Below are 25,704 nucleotides of genomic sequence, written 5' to 3' on the forward strand. Positions count from 1 at the left end.
TATTAATATGTTACACAAAGTCATATTAATTATTTAATACAGGCATACCTCAGAGATATTAGGGATTTGGTTCCAGACCACTACAATAATACAAATAACACAATAAAGTTGCATGGATTTTTGGTTTTCCAGTGCATATAAAAGTTATGTTTATACTATACCGAGTCTATTGTGTGTTCAGTAGCATTATTTCTAAATAAACAATGTACATAACTTAATTACAATATTTTGCTAAAAGTTGCTAATGCTTAACTGACCATTCATACAGTTATAATCTTATTGTTGGTGCAGGGTCTTAGCTTGATGTTGATGGCTACTAACTGATCAAGGTGGTGATTGCTGAAAGTTGGAGTGGCTGTGGCAAGTTCTTAAAATAAGACAACAAAGTGTGCCACGTTGATCTTCCTTTCATAAAAAGAATTCTTCCTTTCATAAAAGACTTCTCTATAGCATGTTATACTGTTTGATAACATTTTACCCACAATAGAATTTCTTTCAAAATTGGAGTTAATTGGCTGGGAGTGGTGGCTCATGCCTGTAATCCCGGCACTCTGGGAGGCTGAGGCAGGTGGATCACCTGAGCTCAGGAGTTCTGAGACCAGCCTGGCCAACATGGTGAAACCCCATCTCTACTAAAAATACAAAAATTAAATGGACGTGGTGGTGGGCACCAGTAATGCCAGCTACTCAGAGGCTGAAGCAGAAGAATCACTTGAACCCGGGAGGTGGAGGCTGCAGTGAGTTGAGATCCCACCATTGCACTCCAGCCTGGGCAACAAGAGCAAAACTCCATCTCAAAAAAAAAAAAAAAAAAAAAAAAGATTTAATCCTCTCAAACCTTGCCCCGATTTATAAACTAATATTCTAAATCCTTCGTTATTTCGACAATATTCACAGTATCTTCATCAGTAGATTCCATCTCAACAAACCATTTCCTTTGATCATAAGAAGCAACTTCTCATCAGCTCAAGTTTGATCATGAGACTAGAATAATTCAGTCACATCTTCTGTTTCCAGTTCTAATTCTAGTTCTCTTGCTATTTCCACCACATCTGCAGTTACTTTCTCCACTGAAGTCTTGAACTCCTCAGCCATCCATGAGAGTTGGAATCAACCTCTTCTAAACTCCCGGTTGATATTGTTACTTTTATTTCATTTCATGAGTCACAAATGTTCTTAATCACATCCAGAAGAGATAATCCTTTTCAGGAGATTTTCAATTTTTATTGCCCAGATCCATCAGGGGAATAACTAGCTACGGAAGCTATAGTCTAACAAAACATATTTCTTAATTAATAAGACTTGAACATCAAAATTACTCCTTGATCCATGGGCTGAAGAATGGGTATTTTGTTAGCCGGTATGAAAACATTAATTTCCTATAAGGGAATTAACATCTTCATCAGAGCCCTTGGGTGATTAGGTGCAGTAACATTTTGAATTTTTTTTTCTCCTGAACAGTATGTCTTAACAGTGTGCTTAAAATATTTGTAAACCATACTATAAACAGCTGTCCTGTCATTTAGGCTTTGTTGTTCCATTTACAGAGCACAGACAGAGTAGATTTAGCATAATTCTAAAAGGTCCTAGGATTTTTTGAATTGTCAATGAGCATTGGCTTCAGTTTAAGTCACCAGCTGCATTAGCTCCTAACAAGTCAGTCTGTCCTTTGCAGCTTTGAAGCTAGGCATTTACTTCTCCAATCTATGAAAGTCCTAGCTGTAGCTTCTTTTAGTGGAAGGCTGTTTTGTCTGCATTGAAAATCTGTTTAGTGTAGCTGCCTTCATCAATGATCTTAGCCAGGTCTTCTGAATAACTTGCTGCAGCTTCTCCATCAGCACTTGCTGCTTAGCCTTGCACTTTGTTATGAACATGGCTTCCTTCCCTAACCTCATTAACCAACCTCTGCAAGCTTTTCTTCTGCAACTTCCTCACCTTTCTCAGCCTTCATTGTATTAAGGAAAATCAGGGCCTTGTTCTGGATTAGGCTTTCACTAAGGGGATGTTGTAGCTGGTTTGATCATCTGTTCAGGCCACCCAAATTTATCTGTATCAGCAATAACGCTATTTCACTTTCTTATTATCTGTGTGCTCACTGGAGTAGCACTTTTAAATTTCGTTTAATAACTTTTTCTTTGCATTCGAACTTTTCTAACTGGCATAAGGGGCCTAGCTTTCAGCCTAATTGGGCTTTCGACATGCCTTCCTTACTAAGCATAATCATTTCTATCTTTTGATTTAAAGAGAAATATGTGACTTCCTTTCACTTGAACATATATAGGCCATTACAGTGTTGTTAATCAGCTCAATTTTAATATTTTTTTTGTCTCCAGGAATAGAGAGACCCAAGGAGAAAGAGAAAACACATACAACTAAGTTGGCCATCTTATGCAGGCATGGTTCATAGCTCCCCAAAACAATTACAGTTGTAACATCAAAGATGACTGATTGCAGATCACGGTAATAGATATGATAATAGTGAAAAAGTTTGAAATATTGTGAGAGTTACTAAAATGTAACAGAGAAACAAAGCATGCACACACTGTTAAAAAAAAATGGTGCTGATAGACTTGCTCAACCTCTATGCAGCATTGCCACAAGCCTTTAATTTGTTTTAAAAAAAGAAAGAAAGAAAGAAAAAACAATATCTGTAAAGCAAAATAAAGGAAAGCATAATTAAATGAGGTATGCCTATATTTGGTCTTTATGCTTTTCTAGTTTGTTATTATACCCTATTTTTTTCCTGGATCATATTTTACAGCTTTACCTACCAATTCACATCTCAGTATACATATCCAAATATATAGTAATTTTTCTTTTGCTATACTTGCTAGAGCCCCTAGCCTCCAGTAGAATATCAACTGTATGTCCAATAATGGGGAAGGAGTTGGAAATTCATCCCCTTCCTTCCACTACAAGAATCTCAAGGTAATTCAAAAATTTTAAAAGATGGTTATGAAGATGGTCATCATTCCAAATGCTCCTTAGCAGCCAGACAATTGGAGGAAGGAAAAAAAAAAGTCTCTTTCCTTTATATTTATTCAGTCCTAAGGAATACAAGTGTTGTTTGAGAAACATTTATTGAACTAATGATATCATATCATATAATAAAATTCCTGTTAAGTAATTTTTGTCTTTTGTAATTTATGACTTATTTTATTAAACAAATACATAAGTGGGTGAGTGATTGTTGTTTTTCAAACACTAACCACAAGATCATAGATAGTTGAAGCTCTAAACATAATGTCCAAGCATCTGTCTAAATGAATTCTTTGCAAATTATAATTAATGAGCTTCTTAATTGGACATCCAGATTCCTCCATTTTCCCCTGTGCTTCAACCACATTAGCCTACTTTCAATTTCCAGAAATGCATCACACTTCCTCCTTCCAGAGGGTTCTTCCACATGTGTTCCTTTCACAAGAAATGTTTTCTCCCCTTCCTCTTCTACTATTTAACACCTTGCTCTTCTTTCAGATCTCATCTCATGAATCATGTCCTTTGCATGGACATGTTTGGTTTTATTCTAGAGAATATGATGAATTTAAAGAAAGATGAACTTCTCCTTCATAACACTTATTACAAGTGCAATTGTGCTTTTTATGTCAATATCTATCTTCCTCAAGTTTACTTATCTTGGTTTGACTCACTATTTGTCCTCAAATTCTAGCATCTATAGACCATCATGTACCATTTATAGATTTATTTAAAACATCAGTTCTCAGATCTTCGCCACAACACCCAAGTTAGAGAAAAATGAACTTAGAAAAAGATGAACTTCTTAGAGAAAGATGAACTTAGAGAAAGAACTTCTCCTTCATAGCATTTATTACAAGTGCAATTGTCATTGTATCATAATTTCTGTGATTCCCCCCATTAGACCATTCCATAAAGAACCATTGATAAGTTTATTCATTGTTATATCCCTAGCACATAGCACATCCTTGCTCCTACTTGGTAAGGTTGACTTAAATAGTTGCTTTACCAGGATTCAGTCTCATCCATTTTCATACATAGAATTATGATTTTGTTTGGTGTGGCAATACACCTAAATACAATTCTTGAAATCCCAGACTCTTTAACAACTAAGTGATGAGTTGTGATGTGACACAGTTATGGCCAATGAAACTCAGGGTTCCTGGGAAACCAATAATTTGAGATAGACAGCAAGATTGCTATTGTTCCTTCTTCTGGCCTTGAACGTAAATGTAAAGTTTGAGTGGCAGCTATCTTGGAGCCGTTAGGAAATTAGTACGAAGATGAAAGCTAACCTGTTCCCAAGCTAACGAGGATGATGAAGCAGAAAGATGGCGTTTATTATAGAGTGCTATAAACACTCACATTGACAGAATGGACCTCCCCACAAAACTGGCTCAGATGTTGAAACTGATAATGCCACACACATACCAAGAGGGTATGAAGAGGTAAATTACTCATGTATTAAACATTCTGGAAAGAATAGGGTAGAAAGCAAAACAGATCCAAAAATAGCTTGAGTGAAGGAAGGAGCGAATGTCTCTGGACTTTATTGGCTAGGGAATAAAGCCAAGGTGAGGATTCCTGCATAGTTTGAACTTTCCTGTTGGTGATCATGTAGTGGTTTGAGCTTCCTCACCAGTACCAATGGAGGGAGTACCTGGGCTTTCTTACCTTCTTGATCACATGTAGCACAGAAAGAGAAGGAGATCTGAAAGTTGTCGGTGGTTACCTGTGCTTGTTACACAGGGCATTAGGACAATAACTGAAGCCATGTACTCTGTATTCTTATTACTTGCAGGTAAACACAATCCTAACTGTACAGTAAGTGCTCAATAAATATTTTTTAAATGATGAAGAAATGAATGGGAATTTATAAAGTAGTCAATGGCTTAGACTTTCAGGGTCTCAATTTGTCGTGTGTGTGCGTGCGCACATTATGCTCTTTAACTTTGGTGTGGCAAAGATATGAGAACTGATATTATAAACCTATGAATAGTACCTGATTGTCTACAGATGTTACAATTTGAGGACAAATAGTCAAAACCAAGATAAATAATCTTGAGGAAGATAGAAATTGACATAAAAATAGACAAGTACATAGAAGTATATAATTTGCCAGAAAGAAATATAATTAAGTTTAACTAAATTCTTTTAGAAACTCCCTTATATTTTTCCACTTAAGTATCATTGATCCCCAATAATATAGGCTGGTCTAGATCTTGGGCTCCACAAGTCTTACCTGGAAGACCCTGTCAAGTACATCAGATATACTTTAGAGTTACCCAGTTGCATCTAGTCATTTGACCTGTGCATCTAAACCTGTCAACTTACAGAGTGCACACAAAACTTGCACTGAATTACCTTCTCAGCACTGCAGTATAATATCCATCAAGACAGGCATTGTGTCTGCCTTATTTACCTTTGAAATGTGAGAACATAGCAAAATGTTTATTTTACACATATGCACAAGAAACATTTGTTAATGAAAAAAATTATTCTGAATCTTATAGGCAGATAAGAACTCTGATTTGTATTTGTGTTATTTAAATTATTTTCAGAAGAACTTACAAGTTCATTCACAGTTTATTATCTTGTATGTGGGACTAGTCTAGCAAGAGTGGTTCAAACATCAGCTATATTTTGGCTACTTATGCTTCGCTAGGACTCCCCATCTTCAGGTATTTAAAATAGTAATTAAAATGGAAAATTTCAAGAGGTCCCTTAAGAGGAAGTACACTCCCAAATCAGGAAAATAAAGGCACAGCTTTTCAAAACAGAATAATTTAGGTTATTCAGAACAGGGCTTATATTTTACCATACACATCTTAATAGCAACTAAAATTATTACTAAAGCTTATAATAACATTCCCAATATCTCAAGATAGCAAAGTCATGTTAATTACTTTTGAAATGCTATCATGTGTTAGACATCATGAGAAATACTAGGGATATACAGGTACATATTATACAGTCTCTGAATTTTAGAAGCTCATAGTCAAGTGAGCAAGACTAACACATAGCAAATAATCACACAAAAGAGTGATCAAATTTGAACAAATTGCCTTGGGAAAGTGCTGGGTGAGTATAAGATACTTCAGGGAGAAGAAGAAATGAATATAAAGAAAGAAAGGAACTCAAAACTATTGATTTGTTTTGAGGAGGGGGTTGAACAGAGGTGATGAAAGGGAGGATAGAAGTAGATACCAGGAAATTATGCTAGGTAGTATATAGAATCTACATTAGGATTGGCCCTGTGTACCACAAAGAGCTTATAAACTGGGGGAAAATAAGTTATATCTGATTTAAACAAGGTAAGTCTGACCACAAAAATACTTCCTACAGAAATGTTTATTCTTTAAATAGTTGGGATATAAAGTGGAAACTTCACTTACCTGGGAATCACATATATTTAATAGTTCATCTTTATTTAGATAAAGAACATGGTATTATATATGGGTTATAAGAAATTTAAAAGTAAAATATGATTTTTAAACTAATACAGAAGTGAATGATACCTTTCCAAAATTATTGCCTTGCAACTCTAGACAACTATTCAAATATTCTGCCCGTAAAGCAAATGTGTTTATTTACTGCTCACTGAAATTGTCTTAGAAGCATTTGACATATTCTTTTGAATTACCTGTGAAGTAGAAATTTGTTTTTTCTTTTTCAGCCTGGATTCGATTTTTAGAAATAACTGAATGTCATTTGGACAAAAATCTGGTGTGAATAAAGTAGACAAATAAATTGATAAATACATGTTAACTAAATTAACAAGAAAAATATGGTTAATACTGTCTTTGTTAACAATATTAGAACAATATAAAAAAATGACTCTATAGTAGTGACAATTAGTTTCTTTTATGGAAGAGACTCAATGTAATTCCAATTCTGAAAGATAATGTCATTAACATGAATGCATAGCTTCCCAAAATGACAACTTTGAAGGACAACCATGACTGCAAACATTAAACACCCAATAAAAATGGTGTACTGTTATAGAAATCCAGAAGGTTCAGGGAACAGCCTCTAATCAGTTAGTGGTAAAAGAAAATTTCCAGCCAGGTGACATGGCTCATGCTTGTAATCACAGCACTTTGGGAGGCTGAGGCAGGAGGATCACTTGAGGTCAGGAGTTCAAGTCCAGCCTGGTCAACATGGCAAAACCCCGTCTCTACTAAAAATACAAAAATTATTCAAGTGTGGTGGTGCATGCCTGTAATCCCAGCTACTCTGGTGGCTGAGGCATGAGAATTGCTTGAACCCAGGAGGCGGAGGTTGCAGTGAGCTGAGAGCTGGCTGCTTCACTCCAGCCTGGGTGACAGAGTGAGACTCTGTATCAAAAAAAAAAAAAAAAAGAAAGAAAAAAAAAGTAAAAAAAAGAAAATGTCCACGAGGTAGAAGAATACTAAGAGGCTTTTAATGTCTAGATGGACATATCTTCTACATATACGTACAAACCCCTTACAGAAACATATCTATCCCCACTTACGCTCTTAGCATTTGTTATCACATGTTTCTCACTTCTTCCTCATACCCATAATTCTAGCCTGAACTACTTTGGTCTTCAAATTCTTTGAAGATGTTTACAGTTGAGAAAAACAAAGGCATACTGTTCTTTGATTAAAGGAAGGTCCATAGATATGTTTTCCTTTAGACTAATGTGATAGGTACTGAGCATACAAGCTGTTATAAGGAGACACACATTGGCACTCTACAGCTTCCCTTCACCTCTGGAATATACACACATTTACAGTACAAATTTTGTGAGCTGACTACGAGATAATTCGGTTTTATCTAAACGAAGCTACTACAAAAAGCAGTCAGTGATTCCTTGTAATTCTGTGGACCCCTCCGAATGCTGCTGGAATGTCTGCCCAACAATCCAATATACTGGTATTAGTGTACAGATAGTGAGAGGTCACTGTGAAAACCTTCTGACTGAAGCCACATTTTCAGGATTCATATAATTCAGGATAATGATCTGGCTGGCTACCTATGATATTTTGCTCTGCTTTACTAATGACAGGAGGCTTAAATAACCATCTGGAGAAGGAAAGTTTAGATGGAATGATCATCAGAAGTTTTGATTTATTTCCTATTAATTCCTTGAGGAGCATAATCCCTTTTAAGTTTCATACTATGGCTCAAGTCAAAGGAAAGGCAACCCTCATGGAAGAAAATAATACTCCAACTAAGCACACAGTTCTACTTTATAATGGAACCAAGAAGAATAAGAAGAAAGCAGAAGCTTTCTAGGTAGTCCACCAAATAAATACAACTCATATAAAAATAGATATCAAAATCTATCTGCTCACCTGTCCAACTGCCAAAAGACTGACACAAATTCCTAATGTTCATGAAATTTTTGACTTTAGATGATGCAGGATATAGAGTCCAAGCCTACTGTGATATTTCTTAGATAAGTGTACTCAGCAAAAGTCTCAAAACAAGTTCCTGTAGCAAACTACTGTCATATGAAATGCAGAAAAGAATTAGCTCAGCACACATACCTCAGGGGTATAGCATAATAAGGAAAGCATGGGACTCTGGTGCCAATTTAAGACTATGTGGTCCTGGAGTTTGATGACGAGCGGCCTTTTTGGGGATTATTGCAGGCCCTTTAAGACAACACACACTTTACATGGAACAGGATATAGAAAGAGAGCCTCTCTAATTGTTAACTCTCAGTGGAGGGGAAGTTCCACTCCATGGCAGTGCCATAGGAAAGGATAATAAAAATTATGATTGTTAACATTTATTGATTACTTTCTAAGTACCAGGCGCTTTGCCAAACACTTATAAGCATTATTTCATGAAATCCTTCCAATAGCTGTATAAATAAAGGTTATTATCATCTGAGTTTTACAGGTGAAGGAAGTGAGGTTTGAAATTAGGTTTAAAGACCTTAGGTAAATTGAACGAGTTTGCATAGCCATTGAGTAATAGAGCCAAGACTCAAAACTGGATTGTGTGCTTCCAGAGCCTAAGATCAGTTGGTGCCAAAGAAGAATCGATAGAACCCTGGTGGAATTTTTCTCAGACTCAAGCCTCCTGGAGAAAATCCTAATGATGAGTCTATTCATATGCCTCTTACAACTTACGAAGCTGGGAAACACAGTCAAGGGAAAGAATGTGGCAGACGACATTGACATCTGTTTTTATACTTCACTCCTCTCTTGAAAGCACTGTTCACATTGGAAATGTAGGCTGGAAATGCATGCCTATTTGGATTACATGAGTGCTAGTTCAAAATGATGCTTTGTTGTGTGGATATAGGGCATACAATAAGCTAAATCATATCCATTTTTCTCCTCTACCGATTACAAGTGTGGTAAAATCACTGCCTTAGAAGGTCAGTGATTCTCAAACTTTAGGGTTCCTCAGAATCCCCTGGAGGATCTGTAAAAACACAGATTACTGGGCCTTAACCCAGAGCTTCTGATTTAGTACATCTACGTTGGAGTTTGAGAATTTGCATCTCTAGTGAATCCTAATTTGAATTCTAATGAGTTGGTTATGTAGTTTGCTTATGTATTCCCTCTAAATCTCATCTTGAACTGTAACCCTCAGTGTTGGAGGTGAGCCCTGGTGAAAGGTGATTGGATCACGCGGGTGGATTTCTAATGGATGGTTTAACATCCTCTTGGTGCTGTCCTGGTGATAGTTGTTGTAAAGTGTGGTACCTCCTCCCTATTCTCTCTCTTGCTCCTGTTTTTGCCATGTAAAGTGCTGGCTCTTGCTTCACCTTCCACCATGAGTAAAAACCTCCTGAGGCCCTCCCAGAAGCAGATGTTGGCGCTATGCTTCCTGTACAGCCTGCAGAACCATGAGGTTCAACCTCTTTTCTTATAAATTACCTAGTCTTAGGTATAGCAAGGCAAGGATGAGCTAATACAGTTGGTGTCCTCTTACTGTCCTTTATCTCTGTAGTATACACAGATTCACAATCTGGATTTTATAACTGACTCTGAGATGATGCAGTTTTCTCTGGATGAAGCTCCTAAGAAAAGCAGGCCATTTTGCTGCTGCTGCTGCTCCTGGGATTACACTTTCAAAACCATTGCTCTAAATTGGAGATTTTCAACTAAACTTGCACACGAGAATTGCCTTATAGACATTTTTTTAAAAAATGCTGATGCTTGAAGTACTACTCCAGATGAATTAAATCAAAATATTCGAGGGTGAAGTTCAGGCATCAATATTGCTAAACTCCTCTCCCGTCATCCACTGATTAATCTAATGTACAACATGAATTGAGATCACAGAGAATAAGTTTGCTTATGTGTCAGCGACAGAAAATTAAGAGTATGTCTCTGCTAAGACTTGACTCTGAAATATCTATAAATTACTAAAGGAATTTAAGGAATACTGAAGTAATAAGGTCTTGATATCAAGTCATTATGAAATTTTTATCTCCTAGTAATATAGATAACAGCTGATATAACAGGCTCGCTTTTCTTCGATGACATGTACAGTGGACTTTTAAATAGGCAATGCAGTTCTTGTTTCTTTGATAGAGAAGAGACAGGTTACAGAAGTTTGAGAAAACTAAATTTTTCTGGCCATATCTGGAATGGTGTATTATGTATGCATGTGTGCGTGCCCGTGTGCATGTGTGTAAGACACACAGAAAGCAATGGCATGCCCATAGCAAAGCTGATTAGATGCTATTATAGCTGTTGCCTCTTTACCTCAGGAAGGTTTTTGTTGTTATTGATATTGTCCATTTGTTGTTATCAATTCCAGCAGTTTCACTTTTACTTTATTCTGCTTAAAAAGATATGTATTTCCCTTACAATTTTGGTTTATCCAACATTTCTTAACAACCTCTTTGGTGTATACAGGCATTCATTCCTTAATTCAATCATTCAACATATAAACTGGAACAAATAAACCTTAAAATCTATTAAGGGCTCAGGAAATATATATGTATATATTCAGAAAACAGAGTTCATGCAGAATAGTTTCCTTCCTTCAATTCCCAAATGTCTGAATTAAACCCGTTTCTATTCTTCATCTAACTAACATTTATTGGTATTTAGTGCCAGACCCCAGCACTATGTTCTGGGCACTGCGGAACTAAGAGTGAAGAAGATAGCAAACCCCTTGCTCTCATGGTGTATATATTCTGTTGGAAAAAGAAAGAATAAACAAACAAGAAGGTAAAAATTCTATAATTAATAATTAAATGAGTTGATGTGAGAGAATGTAACAGGACTTACTTTAAACTGAGTTGTCCAGGAAGATTCATTAAGGAGGTAAAATTTATGCTGAGACCTCAATGACAAGAGGGAGCCAAACATGCCCAGGGAAAGAGCCAGTGAAACAGACACAGAAAAAAACTAAGGTAAAGGACCTGAGATGGATCTGAGTGTGCCTTGTTCCAAAAACAGAGAAGACAGTGGGGTAGACTACAGTGCACAAAGTGAAAAATGGTAAAAGAATTTTGAATATATATGAAGCTCGAGATGCCTGTTGGATACCCAAGAGGAGGTATCAAATAGGCAAGTGCCTCTCAAAGTTAATTTGCATATGAGTCACGTAAGGATCTTGTTTAAAATGCAAACTGTGATGCAATGGGTATGGAGTGAAGGCTCAGATTCTGTTTCTCAAAAGGTCCCAGGGGATTATCCTGCTGGTCTTGGACCACATGTTGAGTTGCAAGAATGAAGGCAACTGTGCATTTGTGAGTCTGCAGTCAAACATAGAGAAGGAAGAGGCCAAAAGATAAATAAGGTGGAGAAAATAAAACCAGAAAAAAACTCTCTTAAACTATCAAAGGGATTTAGATGGTTTTTGTGGAGAAAGGATACCAAATACCTACAACAAGCTTTCTCATACTAAATGTGATTCAGTAGCATCAAGGTATTCATGGAAGTGACTCAGTGCACTGATATGGATGCTATGTAACTGTGCTGTAGACTGTACTTGGAGTTTCTGACTACTTGCTCTGTCTTTCAAAGTCCATGGTTTTCATTTCAAAACAGCAATGCTTTCCCATCATCCCCTTAGTTGTTACTATGGGCAGTTTGTAACAAGAGATGTTGTTCCAAATATCTGAAATTAGGAACAGCATAGCATTGTAAGAGATAGGAAGTCAGTCTCCTCAGAATACGGGGTACGTATCCAGTTGTACACGCTAATTGCAGGTGTCCCATTACTGCCAGTGTGCAGGGTCATGTGCTTCGTGAAGAGAGATGCACAGGGAGATGTAACTGAAAAAGATTCATAACCAGCTTTGATTTTTGTCTGCTCCCTGCATTTCCCCAAACCCACAAACATTAACCCCAAAACAGAGAATTGCTCTCAGTATTCCTGCTCCAGAACCATGCAACATAATCAGTACTTCTCTTACTTTCTTGAATTTATTTTTATTTCAATGGTTTTAATGAATATTTCCTAGAAAGTTCACAATACTCATTTTTATGTTTCAATTTATATTCAAATTTACTCAAAGATAATATCACCCGGTATTATTAGAGAAGTCTCTCTAAATACTAGAACTGACATTTCAGATCCGTTTGTAATAATACTGCCCCCATAAAATATGCATAGGTTACAGAAGTTTATCTTGAATAGTCCTCCTGCTCCTCATCCCTGACTTTGATATATTACATCTTGCAATTTCTGGCAATCAATTCTAAGACAATAGACAAAATTTCAGCCACTTCAACTCCTAAAATAACCACTAAAAAATACACCAAAAAGTAATGTGGGTAAGCAAAGCACCATGAATAAAAGGAAAATGGGTATTTCATTAACCTAAAATTATCTTAATATTCTTAGGATCACAATATTTCCTTGGGCAATTTGAAAGTGATCTGAAAATTATAAAGGTAGATTATGATACATGTATCAACCTATTCTTATCACTGCAATTTAGACATCAGGACAAAAAAATAGCTTACAATTTCTCAATAGTTGAGTAACACCATGCTGGTTTTTAATATAACTGATGACAGGTAAAGTGTGGTAAACTGGATGCATGTAACAAACATGGGAGGTCGTAATATGTTTCCAGGATATGGCATCTTGCCATTGGCCACAGCCTCTTGGAACCAGATAAAGTCACTGAAATAGTTAACAGATGTTAGCCATACTTGAAATATAAAAGTTCTATTGCTAAAATTATGTAGGGTCAGATGGAGATTTGGCTTTTGGTCCATAACATAACTGACTTGGCAAATGAGTAGTTGAGATGCAGAGGCATAATGTATAATATTGAGGCCACACACTCTGCATACTATGCAGGAGCTCATAAACTACTGACAATATGTACACTGTGTTAAGCCTGCTTGATTAAGTATTAACACAGTATTTGATACTTGGGGAAATACGAAGTCAATTTTCCCATCTACTAAATTAAAAAGTTATTTCTATGAGAGCAAAAGAAACTTTTTTCCAAGTTCAAAATTACGACAAGTTTTATTATTTATCCTCAGCTTGTAATTTACCTGATGACTGATATTGCATTTTGTTGACTTAATCTATCCAGTTATAATCTTTTTGAAAAGGATCTCTTTTTTCCCACTCTTGTCCATTACTTCACATATCAGAGCAAGTTGGCATTAATGATTTTCAGATGAGTATTGTAGCTGAAATTGATCTTCTCAACTGTACGTCATAAATCCATTCAAGTCAAGCATTGAAGGAGGCTTGTGCTACTTTAGAGTTTGTGGTTTTATTCACAGCTTTGCAAATAAAGTCACCAGCTTCCATCACTTTGTATAGATTCACACCCTGGTGAGGAAATGAAGGAATATCAGGAAGGCAGAGGGATTAGAGAGAAAAAAGATAAAACCTAGCCTTTTAAATTTTATTAGTAGTTACTTAACCATTTAAAATTACTAAACAAAGTGGTGTTGGTCATTATCAATTTTGGGGCAACATTTGTTTCCATGAATAATGTTGTTAACATTTTAGATTTGTCTGCTTTATTACAGCATATCTTTAATCTGACCCTTGTATAATAATATAGGTAGACACACTTGAAAAACATAATTCAGGCTGGTATCTAGAGTCTAGGAAGGACAATAATGGAACTAGAAAAGCTGTCAACAAAGCATCAGCGAAGGACAATCAAAATAATGTTTTGGAGCAGTTTATAGATAAGAACTGACTTAGAAAAAAAACTATCCTCTTTACTATATAAAGAAACAAACTTGAAAAAGCCATAAGGATTACAGAAAAGGTGTATGCATATATATACATATATATTTTTTAAACCAAGGCCAGAAATACTATTACTAGTATGATATTGAAGGAGGTAGTTGCAAGTGATATAAAATGAAGTGGTATTTAGTACACATCTGGAACTTGTTCGCCTGAGAGGTTGTACTGTCTGAAAGTATAAATAGGATCAACAAAAGCTCAGGTAAATCCATGGATGACAGATATGCAGCTGGGTATAAAGGGCAAGCTCAGGACATGCTCTTGGCTTTGGTGTAAGGAAAGGGTCACTATCAAAGTTTCCACCCAGCACTTTTGTTGTCACCAGAGGAGGCAAAGCATTAAGTGGATTAAGCACAAACTTGCCCTTACGTGGCATTTCATAAGCTTCTATGTTCCCCCTCAATATGGACTAGAAACAATGTGGGCTTAAAATTGAAAATATTCAGTTTTCCTTGCTATTATAAAGTACTTTTTAATATCTATGAAAACTTGTCACTTTCATAAAATAGACAAGTATAAAAACTCATAGGGGCTTTTCATAACAATGAATATCATTTTAGAAATTGGAGACATTTCGATATAGCTAATTACTTATCTCTTTACGAATTAAAAATATTTTGTAAAGTGATACTTGTAAATTATTTTCATGATGTCTTTTTATTACAAAGTTGTTTTCAGGATACTAACATTTGCTTTGGTTTGAGAAAGTTGGTTTTGTCATGGTAATGGCTTTACGTGGAGTATCTGTTTAACATCCTTGATCCAATGATACTTAAATTCTGTAAACAATTAACTTCAGGTGACTTTCACTTATAAATTACATCCAGCAAGGGTTGACAGAAAGATTTTTGTCATTAATGTCTTTCTTCTCTTTTCAGTAAGTCCATTTGTCACAATTATACAGTAGAATTTGTTGATATTGCACCAAAGAAGAATTTTGTTTTGGCTTTTCTCTACCATTTTATTTAATCAGTAGATATCATTATGAAACAACACTGCATGTATTCTTAAATCATTTGTCGGGTGCTTAAATATGTCTCATGTACTATGATAGATTCTGGAGTTTCAAGAACCTCACGTAGAATGTGGTTTCTGCCTTCAAGTTCAAGCAAGCAATGTGGACTCACAACAGAAAATTCTGTACCATAGTTAAAGCCACAAATAGAGATATGCCCAGGTTATTATGGAGGCAGAGATGTGAGGCCATCAACCCACTGAGGAAAAAAAAATGCAGAAAGGAATGTGTCAGGGAAAAGTGCCAAGAAGGGTAAAGCCTGACCTGAAGTATATACAAAACGTATAAAAGAGGATGGAGGATGTATGGGGCACTGTATGCAGGCAGAGAGAAGAGCAGTCCAAGATATCTTAAATATCCATGGCGTATATGGATAAAGGCAAAATATACCATTAACCCTGGAAAAGGTAATAATAGGCCAGATTATGTGATAGAGGACAGGCTTGCTTTCAGGAAATTAGAATCCACTGACCCGTGCTCAAGCAGAAGTAGAGCCTATTCATACTTATATGTTAGGTGTAACCCTTTGATGGTAGCATGGAAGATAGATTTTAAAGGCAAGTCTGGAGCCAGCGACCAGTATATAGGATGAACACCCAGGAAAGAGATGCAGACCTGCATCAATGTAGTCATAGCAGAGGTAGTAAGGGAAGGACAACCAAAATATTTTGAAGTCAAATTAGCAGCTCTTGGTAACTGATTGGACATGGAATCCATAGTGAGATTAAATTCTATAGAGAATCCTGGTTTGTTGCCTTGGGTGACTAGTTGAATTGTGGCAGCTACTCAATGTAGCAACCCTTGGATGTTGAAATTTTTAGGAATAAACTTGATGTATTTGCATTTGGACTCCAGAGTTATGGAACATAACTGGCATATATTAAGCATCAGCTATCAGCTATGGAGTTCGATTCAGTCATCTAAATTTCTAAGAAAGGAGCTATTTACCCTCATTTATGTCATTAGCTTCTGATATAAATGATTAAGATACGATGTAAATGAAATAACATTTATTTCTAACCAGAGAAAATAGGCAATAGCTTTTGGTGTTTATGGGCAACAGCTGTTGGTGTTTAGTGCCAAGTGAAATCAGTCTTTCAATAAATATTTATGGAGCATCTTTATGCCACAGGCACCAAGTATAAAGTATGAATAAGCTGTCATAATTGCTCTGTGGTTGCATGGGAAGATAGACACATAAACAAGATAATTATATAACCTTGTGGTAAGTTCAGAGGAAAACATGAAAACACTAAGGAATGGGACCTAACAGTTTGACCTGGGGGATAGGCAGGGAGATGCTAGACGGCTTATTTTTAGGATGGTGGTGTCTTACTTTCCAGGCCAAATGGAATACAAGGCATAAGGCCATTTCACGTGGTAGTGAAAACCTGAGCAAGGAGTAGAAGTGAGGAATAAAATGGTACAGAACCGTAGACTAGAAGCAAGTTTAATGCAGCCGGAGCATTAATGTAAGTAGAATGAGGAAAAAGGAGGAATAGGAGCAGCAGAGAGTAAAAAAAATTCATTTTACAATACAGATGATTATTTTACATCTCAGAAATTCTAAATGTCTAATCATCTGTGATTTTTAGTTTTTTCCTAAATAAATTGGTTCTATAGACTAACAGGTTGTGTTAACAATCATAGGGCAAAACAAGGTGCTGAATTTGGTGGATGTGGTTACATAGCACGTGACTTTTCCGGTACAACTTGCAAAGAGACTATTCTTGCCATCCAGTGTCTCATATGCTAAGTGTTATGAAGCTCCCCTCTTTCACTGATCATTTAAAAAGTGCCCTGGGAGTTCTTCCAGAAGCTACAGTTGTCACTGAGACAATCAAGATCTCCATTTTCTCCAAGAAAAACATCCATACAAAAAACAAAACTGCAAAACTCAACAATCGTAACAGCAAAGACACAGGCTCCAACTCACAAAGTGTATAAAATCAAATCAGATAATACATGAAAAAGTTCTTTAGAGGTCATGAAGCACTATAAAAATGTGAAATGGTAGCATTATTGGTGATTGAGCTATAGCAATGAGTTACTTTATAAAGACCCCAGAAGAATTTTTATTGCATTTTCCCACTGTGCATTTTAGCAAATAGCAAAAGTGTAGTAAAACTTTGACCTCAAAATTGCTTCCCACATCTTAGAAGCATTGCAATTTGGAGCTGCAAGGAATGCATGAATATTAAAATACGTTAAAGTAACTTACTGTATTGAGCCCCAGGCCATTAAGCATATATATCAAATCCTCAGTGGCTACATTCCCAGAAGCACCTTTTGCGTAAGGGCAGCCACCTAATCCGGATACTGCGGAGTCCACCACATTAATTCCCATCTGGAAAACAAACCAAACCACCTAAAGTTTGTGTGTTTATGGCATGTAAATTGTTGCATTTCTATTTAACATATGGTAAACTGCAAATAAGCAAAATCTGAACTGGTTATTCAAATATATTCACTTACCCAGTGGCCTCTAGAATGGTCCCCAGGGTGCTTATTTCTTTTATGTCTAATCTCGTCTTTGAGGCTAACAGAAATTCTGCTAAGGCTCTCTGGAGCTAGAATAATCTTTGATCAAAAGTAAAATGGTGTTGTTCGTTGGTAACAGCTCAACTGTAGGTGGTGAAGCTTAGAGTAAGGTTAATTTACTCCAGATTTTCACATATTATCCAATTCTCTAACTTTATTCTAAAAGCATTTTATAAGCAACATGAAATATTTTCAACATTCTACTTCAACATCAAAATGCCTTAGAAGACTGGTATGTGAGGGCAGGGGAGAGAGAAGTCACTGGGTTTGAAATAGGATTTTGTGGGCTCACTTTACCCATTCAACTCACCAAATCTTTATTGAGACATTCATTGTTTTGCACACAAAACTCCACTACTTTGGGAGAAGGAAGAAATATTTAAGAGACAAAACACTTGCCACCAGCAGTAACGCCAGCTTACATTATTGGTTCCTCACTAAGTGCTGGATGCTGTTATTAACAAATTATGTGTATTAATTCACAATTCTCCCCAAAACCCATGAAGTAGATACTCTTGTATCATCCCCAGTTCTCAGAAAGAAAACTCAGGTACAGAGGGAATAAACAATTTACCCAAGGTCACTAACTGGTAGGTGAAATCTTCTGTCTCCAGGGAATCTACACTCTGCTTTGATTTATAGCCTCTGGAAACATGAGATTTGGTACATGATTATGCACTTGGGGATATCAGAGGTGGAAGAGCTCTCTGTGTACCGGAGAAGTTATGGAAGACATGAGCACAACAGGGTCTGAGAAGGGCCCCGGAGTTCAAATGTTAATAATATGAGAAGAACAGAGGCAGGCATGCCATTCCTCTGTGAAAGGTAACAATTCGGTAATCAGAAGATACAGTAAAGCCTAATCCGATTCTTCACTCTTGGGCATTAAAGAAAAAGTAACATGATCACATTTAAAATGAGAAGCACCTGGAAGCAGAGCTCTTTCCAACCAACTAGATCATAGTTCTCAATCACAGGTTACTGCTACATTCCCTGAGTTTTTGACTCAGAAGGTCTGGGCTGCGACTTGAGAATTTTAAATTTTGACAAGATTCTGACAGCTGCTGCTCATGTGGGAATCTCTTTCTCCCTTCCTTCCTGCCTTCCTTCCCTTCTTTACTTTTTTGATAAACTTTTAATTTTAAAATAGTTTTTGATTTTCACAAAATTTGTGAAGATAAAACAGAATTCCTATATATTGCACACTCAGTTTTCTCTATGGTTAACATCTGTTACAGAAAACATTATTCAATGATACTTATTAAAGCACAGCAAGGATGAATTTATTTAGGAACATTGCAGTAGGTACAGGGACCACATGCAATGCAGGAGAGAGAGACTGTGCTGAAATCCAAATACAGCATGGGCAAGTAAGAATTTATAGCCAAGGAGTGGGGTGGGGGTCAGTGGATTAAAAATTACTAGGAGAAAACATCAGGAGTGAAAGGAATTCTGGCTAAACTGACCTACCAGGATTTTTGCAGGAGACAGGATAGGGTGATCAGACATGACCTTCGGGTTGGTGGAGGAGGAGAGACCTAATCAGATCGGGCATTTGGATATTGACTATAGGGGTTGTTGTTAAGCTAATTTAGTAGGAATTGCTAAAAGTGGATTTTACAAGGAAATGAAGAGGTGGGCTTAGGAGAAGTTTTAGAAACCTGACTGCTTTGTCAGATCTTATATTATTATGGTATATTTGTCATAACTAGAGAACACATGTTGACAAGTTTTTATTAAAATCCATGCAATATTTAGATTTCTTTAGACTTTTAAAATGACATTTGTAAAGACATTTTTAAACTGGTGTCTTTTATCTGTTCTGGGAGCTCACCAGTATACCACATTAGTAGTCAGGTATCCTTAGCCTCCTATGGGCTGTGACAGTTTCTCCGAACTATTTTGAGTAGTATAAGTCATGTTTTTGTTTGGTTTTGTTTTGTTTTTTTGAGATGGAGTCTTGCTCGGTTAGCCAGGCTGGAGTGCAGTGGTGTTATCTTGGCCCACTGCAACCTCCGCTTTCTGGGTTCAAGCGATTCTCTTGCCTCAGCCTCCTCAGTAGCTGGGATTATAAGTGCACACCACCATACCTGGCTAATTTTTGTGTTTTTAGTAGAGACAGGGTTTCACTATGTTGGCCAGGCTGGTCTCAAACTCCTAACCTCATGTGATCACCCCTCCTCAGCCTCCCAAAGTGCTCGTCATGTATTTTGTACATTGTCCTTCAACTTGGGTTTGTCTAAGTTTTTCTCCTGTTAAGACTGAAGTTATAGAGTTTTGGGAGAAGACCACAGAGGTAAAGTGCCATCCTGAAAGCATTATATCAAGGATACATAATATCAATATAAATTATGACGGCTGGTATTGACTTTTGTTGTCTGGCTGAGGTGGTGTCTGCCAGGTATCTGCACTATAAAGTCTCCCCACAGTCTTTCTGTATTGTACGTTTTGGAAAAATGTCACTATGTATAGCTCACACTTAAAGAATGGGGAGTATCTACACAAAAATTTTGAATTATTCTGTATGGAAAATTTGTCCATTCTCATTTATTTCCTTATTCTAACATGTATTTATATTAGGGAGGACTCATAGCTAATTATAGGTAATTATTTTGCACTTTAGGTTATAACGTAATACCAATTTATGTCTTTTGTTGCTCAAACTGTTCAACATTTGGCCATTGGGAGCTCTCTCAGTTGGCTCCTGTGTCCTTTAGGCATGCCAAAGGGACTGTGGGTTTTCAACCACTTGCCTAGAGTTTCCTTTGCAAGACTGAAAAGGATACTTACAAAGTCTCACAAAGGAAGAACTACAGTCCTTAAAAAGCCTTAGAATTCTTTGGGACCTAAGGAAAGTTTACAAAGGATAGACTGTTTCTCTACCTCCATTTCTTCTTCTTATACTCTCCAACATGGGAAGGTCTCTATTGCTTTCTTTCCATTACCACAACATTTCTCACATAATGATCTGACAAGCTCAGTCATATTCAGCAGTAAAATACTGGTACCTTTAGGACAATTTTCATTTACTACGAATCAAAGCAGTAAGAATGGGGAATTCTACTTTAGAAGTGAAATTTGTGGCATTGTTCAGTACTTGGAAAAGACAAATATTAAGATGTTGACCCGTCTCTGGGAGTCTGCCATGATATAAACAGGCAGGGGCATTTCTTTACTTATAGGTTAAAACTGATCTATTCAGTGGATCTGAATGTATCAGTTTAGGAGTCAGAAATTTCCATTATTCTCAATCCTGTCAACCCATTGGAATCACCTGGAGCCCTTTTCAAACGACTAATGTCTAAGCTTCTCCCTAAATTAATCAAACCAGAATCATCTCTGTCCTAGAATCTCCTCTTATCCAGTGATTCTCAAATCCCTAAAGTAGAGTTTCTTATCTATCTCACCCTTTATCAATCCGGGGTATGGGTCAGCTTTAACTTCAGAGAAACTTTGTACCCTGGGGCAGCAAACAGTTAACCAGGACTGGTTAGCATTTCAAGAAAAGCAGGTTTTGAAAAAATACCCAAAAAAGTATAAAGTAGCAAAAGTCAGAGGAATCAGCCTGATAGGTGAGAAATGGCTTCAGCCCGAAATGTGGATGATTCACTTTTGGGATCTGGAATCCACGTATCATGTTCCTTTTCTCACTACTGAGGATCAAGACCCTGCAACTACAGGAGTCCCAGAAGGGAAACTTGTTACCTTGTCAAAAGAACAGTTTTTAGTCTTAATTGGCCTTTTGGGAAAGAGTGAGGAAACAACAGTCATTCTTCTGTTTTGTAACTAAAGGCCAATGTAACCTATTGCTTGGGCAAGAGTGAAAGATTTATTTACAATAGAGAAACCAGTATTACCACAGAGGAACAATAAATGACCAATGTCACACTAGAGCAAATATAAATAACCAGTGAAGCCAAAAAAAAAAAAAGTTCAACCTCACATTAAATCAAAGATTGTGCGTGAAAACTATAACACTGTATTTTATACTTTCAGACTGACAACAATTAAAAAAGAATGCTGGCATTGAAATAGTATATTATAGAGCTCAAATATATAAAACACTCTACAACTTCAACAACATGGACTAATTTCACAAACACAAGGTTGCTTGAAAAAAGTCAGGCTCAAAAGAAGACATACGTCATTTCATTTAGATAAAGTCCTAAAATAGACCACACTAATCAAAGCAGTGAGAGGTTAATAATTATCTTTGAAGTGTGAATATAAATAGACACACGGAGAGCTTCGAGGGTGCTGGTAATAAATTTCTTGAACTGAGTTGATTACATTGATAGTATCAGTTTGTGAAAATTCATTGAGCTTATAATTTGTACACATTTCCATATATACATTATAGTTCAATAAATATCAATGACAAAGGGAGTGTTATTGGAACTGAAGGCAAACAGTCAAACCTAAATGAGTAGGAATATACACTTAATTGGAATTCTTTGGGTGAGCAATTATTTAGTAATAAGTCTTCACTCGTCAATATTCTTTGTCCCAACAGTTCCTTATCAAAGCGTCCTTTCTAGAAATATTTAACAAATCCTAGAAAATAACTAGATAAAAATAAATACATATGGGTGACGTATATTGTATCTTGGTTTTGTATAGGATATATAACACACACACATATATCTATATAAAGACTCATCACAGTATGTTTTTTAAGAATGAAAATTTGAGAACCATCCAAATGTCTCACAATGGAGAATAGCTTTATGGTGTAGCTAGAAAACAAAATGATGATGCTATTTAACTGCATGATTAAGGGAAAAACAGGTTAGAAGATGTTATAACAGTACATAGAGTCATGACACAATTTTCTAAAAGCAAAAAGGATTTGGGAGATATATAAAGTGCTAATGGTAATGATCATGGGTGCCATGATTACAGATAAATTATTTTACTTTAATTCTATCTCTGTTTTCCAATGCCTCCACAATGAATGTTAATTACCTACCTAAGTAGAAAAAGTAAAATATAAAAGTTTTTGGAAATTTTAACCTGTAGTAAAATGACTGTAAACAAGTGAAAATGAATGTAAATAAATCCAAGACTCTGAATTTATTCATATTTTGCAATAATGGATCTTTCTAGGATCTAAGACTACAGGACTAATCTGCAAACATACTCTGGCGAAGGCAGACATAATCTGAGTAAAAGAGGACTTGTAAAATGGTCTTTCTGATTTTCTAGTACCAGATTAACTCTAGACACAGATTCTCTTTCAGTAAGCTTTATTCACAAATTAATTGACTCAGTTCTAAATGCAATATGTGGATTTAAAGTTTAAGCAATTTTAAAGAGTTTATTCAAGGATATATGACCTATAAAGGAGAATATTAAGGCATCAATTCCCTTTAAAGTCTCTCTTTTTAAAAAAATCACAGTACTTTAAAAATATTTTAATACAATTTCCCCTAAATTCTCTACTTTATTAAGTGTGTAATTTTCTTCTCAGAAATAAAAATTTTCTCAATGATACTGTTATCCTTATACTAAATTATATGCTCGTTTTTCTAAACGAGCTGCTTTGGAAATTTCTAGTCATAATCTTCTAAGAAAATTTGATTTCACTATGTATATTTTCTTCACATCTACTACCTTATTTCATCAGAAATAATTTTAATATGATGTAAACAAGCTCTGAAAAAAACTAGGAAGAAAAACATTATTTCTTTTTATTATTAGTTCTTTATTATAAAGAGTGGAAAGACATTTTTACTTAACCATTGAAATCATATCATTGTGTGTTTGAAAATAATAGACAGGCCACTTAGCTAATTTTCCTATATGAGAGACTTTCGGCATTAAAGGATTACTCTTGGAAAGATGTTCCATTTCTCTCCTTTTCAAGCACAGTCACTACTTTCATACTCAGGTTTCTGGTGTGCATGCGTGTGTGTGTGTGTGTAAGCACACAGCACAAACTTATGTTTGCACCATATATCACAAAAGCAAAACAGTTATTCTTTGTTTTGTCTATTTTTGATTTTTGTTTTTGAAGAAAAGTCCATTTTTAGATGAGTAACCACAAGGTGGCAATATAGCACCAAAATCCACCAGGTTAAAGTCAAACATTTACAACCCCACTCACTGTGTTGCAGTCCCTCAAAACTGTAAATAGTAAATAGTTTTATATTTATCAAACAAACAGGTTTTCTGCATTTAAAATAAGGACACTCTTACTAATGGTGTAGAACACATGAAAATGTGGTTCAATATATTCAGCATATTTGTATTTTTCCTTTGACTTAAAAGTGTGTATTAAGCACACTCTTTGTGCCAGGGACTTGGAATAAATAAAAGTCCTGTAGCTCACAGAATTTAGCATTATAAACTAAAGTGACTATATATTTTGGCTGTTATTGAGAAGTAGCTTATGACTATCTAATGAGAAGCAACTGTTATTAGTGCTCAGGGAACCAATGTTTTCTAAAATATATACATATTTATATATTCATATATAACATATATAACATGTATATTTATAACGTATTTATTTAAATATTTATAACATACTTAATATATAAATATATTTTTATATAACATATATAAATACATTTATATAATTATAACTCTAAGGACTGAGATGTCCTTGTCTTCTCATTTTCTCTAAGTTCACAATTAAAGCTATTAACTCAGTGGCCCAGGATACCGTAAACCTGGTGAATTCAGTTGTGTGTGCTCCGTCTACTTGAGCTCTCTGCATATGTGCTCGGACCTAAGGCCAGAGGGAAATGAATAAAATGTTAGTGGCAACTTTTTCTGGAGGAGAGCAAATTGCCTGTAGATATATCATAAACATATCATGTCTGTATTCTAATCTTAGGTGAGCTCTGGGGAGTATTGATTCTGTATGATGTTCTAATGGTCTGATGTTGCTGATATGCTAACTAAAAGTACCATCACAACTTTTTCTTGTTGCTGTATGGTCTTATAACCCAAATAAAATGAATACATACAACAATAAATGGAGTAAAAAATCATTTTGCAAAATTTCTAATCTATATATTCATGTTTACAAAATATTTTATGAAACCTAAAATTTTAGTTATTGAGGTTACTAAAGTCCCAAAAACAATTAGATCTGGATTATTATTTTTGAAGTCATCTACATTTTTTATCCCCTAAGATCAGTATTTTATTTAATAATCTATAGTAATGTTAGATTTAATTTAAAATAAAATTTCTGAAAGTGAAAATTATTCATTTTAACATGAATATTCATATAGAATAAAATGTCAAAATATGCTTATTTTCCAATATTTTTATTCTCAACTTGTTTCTCATAGCTACTATTCACTCTACCAAAGGATTGAAATTACCCATACATGAAGTATTACTCATACTTCAGTGGCCAGGCTTATTTCCAATAAGCCCAGATGTTTGCTTCTCAACCAAGACTCTAAATAGATACTATACGAGCTATTGTACCACCTGAGAGAGAACCCTACTTGCCATTGATGTGTATTGTGAACATAATATACGTGATAGGTAAGCCATAGATAATGAACAGTTATCATACATGAATAATGTCAATGTTTTAGTAAACAGGAGTATATATAAAAATTGGTAAGTAAATAATAGGATTATATATAGATGCAAAGAGAGAGAGCTATGTTGAGGAATGACTAAGCTAATGTGATTATTAATCAAAATAATTAGACTTCTCATCTTTAAAACTGGTTTTCCTAAATGCTTCACTCCTCCTTGCCTTCAAAAGGAGATAGATTATATTTCTACCTTCACTGGACATATTCAAATTGAGATAGAAATGGGAGTGTGTACACTGAAGGAAGTAAGGAAAAAAAGCAAGAAAATTTTTAATTTCTTTAAGACTAAAAATAATAAATACTATTAGCGAACATTTGCTGAATTGCTTACTTTTTCACAAGGATTGTACCATGTGCTTCACATATGATAAAGCTCCACAAAGTCAACCTGAAGTGGTTAGTAACACATGCCCATTTTACTCATGAGTA

General features: G+C 35.6%; 1 protein-coding gene across 2 annotated transcripts in view; it reads right to left on the reverse strand.

Moving 5' to 3' along the window:
• Positions 1-13,388: 13,388 nt before the first annotated feature.
• Positions 13,389-25,704, reverse strand: part of HMGCLL1 (3-hydroxy-3-methylglutaryl-CoA lyase like 1) — a 143,931-nt gene continuing 131,615 nt past the window's right edge. For both annotated transcript variants that reach the window (XM_016955682.2, XM_016955683.3), the window contains 2 exons: positions 17,391-17,516; positions 13,389-13,722 (listed from right to left, as the gene is read on the reverse strand). In XM_016955682.2, coding sequence (XP_016811171.1) covers positions 13,621-13,722; positions 17,391-17,516 — 228 coding nt within the window. In that variant the 3' untranslated portion in view covers positions 13,389-13,620. The remainder of the gene's footprint in view (positions 13,723-17,390; positions 17,517-25,704) is intronic.

The sequence above is a fragment of the Pan troglodytes genome, chromosome 5, assembly GCF_028858775.2.
Source record: "Pan troglodytes isolate AG18354 chromosome 5, NHGRI_mPanTro3-v2.0_pri, whole genome shotgun sequence".
Taxonomy (NCBI): Eukaryota; Metazoa; Chordata; class Mammalia; order Primates; family Hominidae; genus Pan; species Pan troglodytes.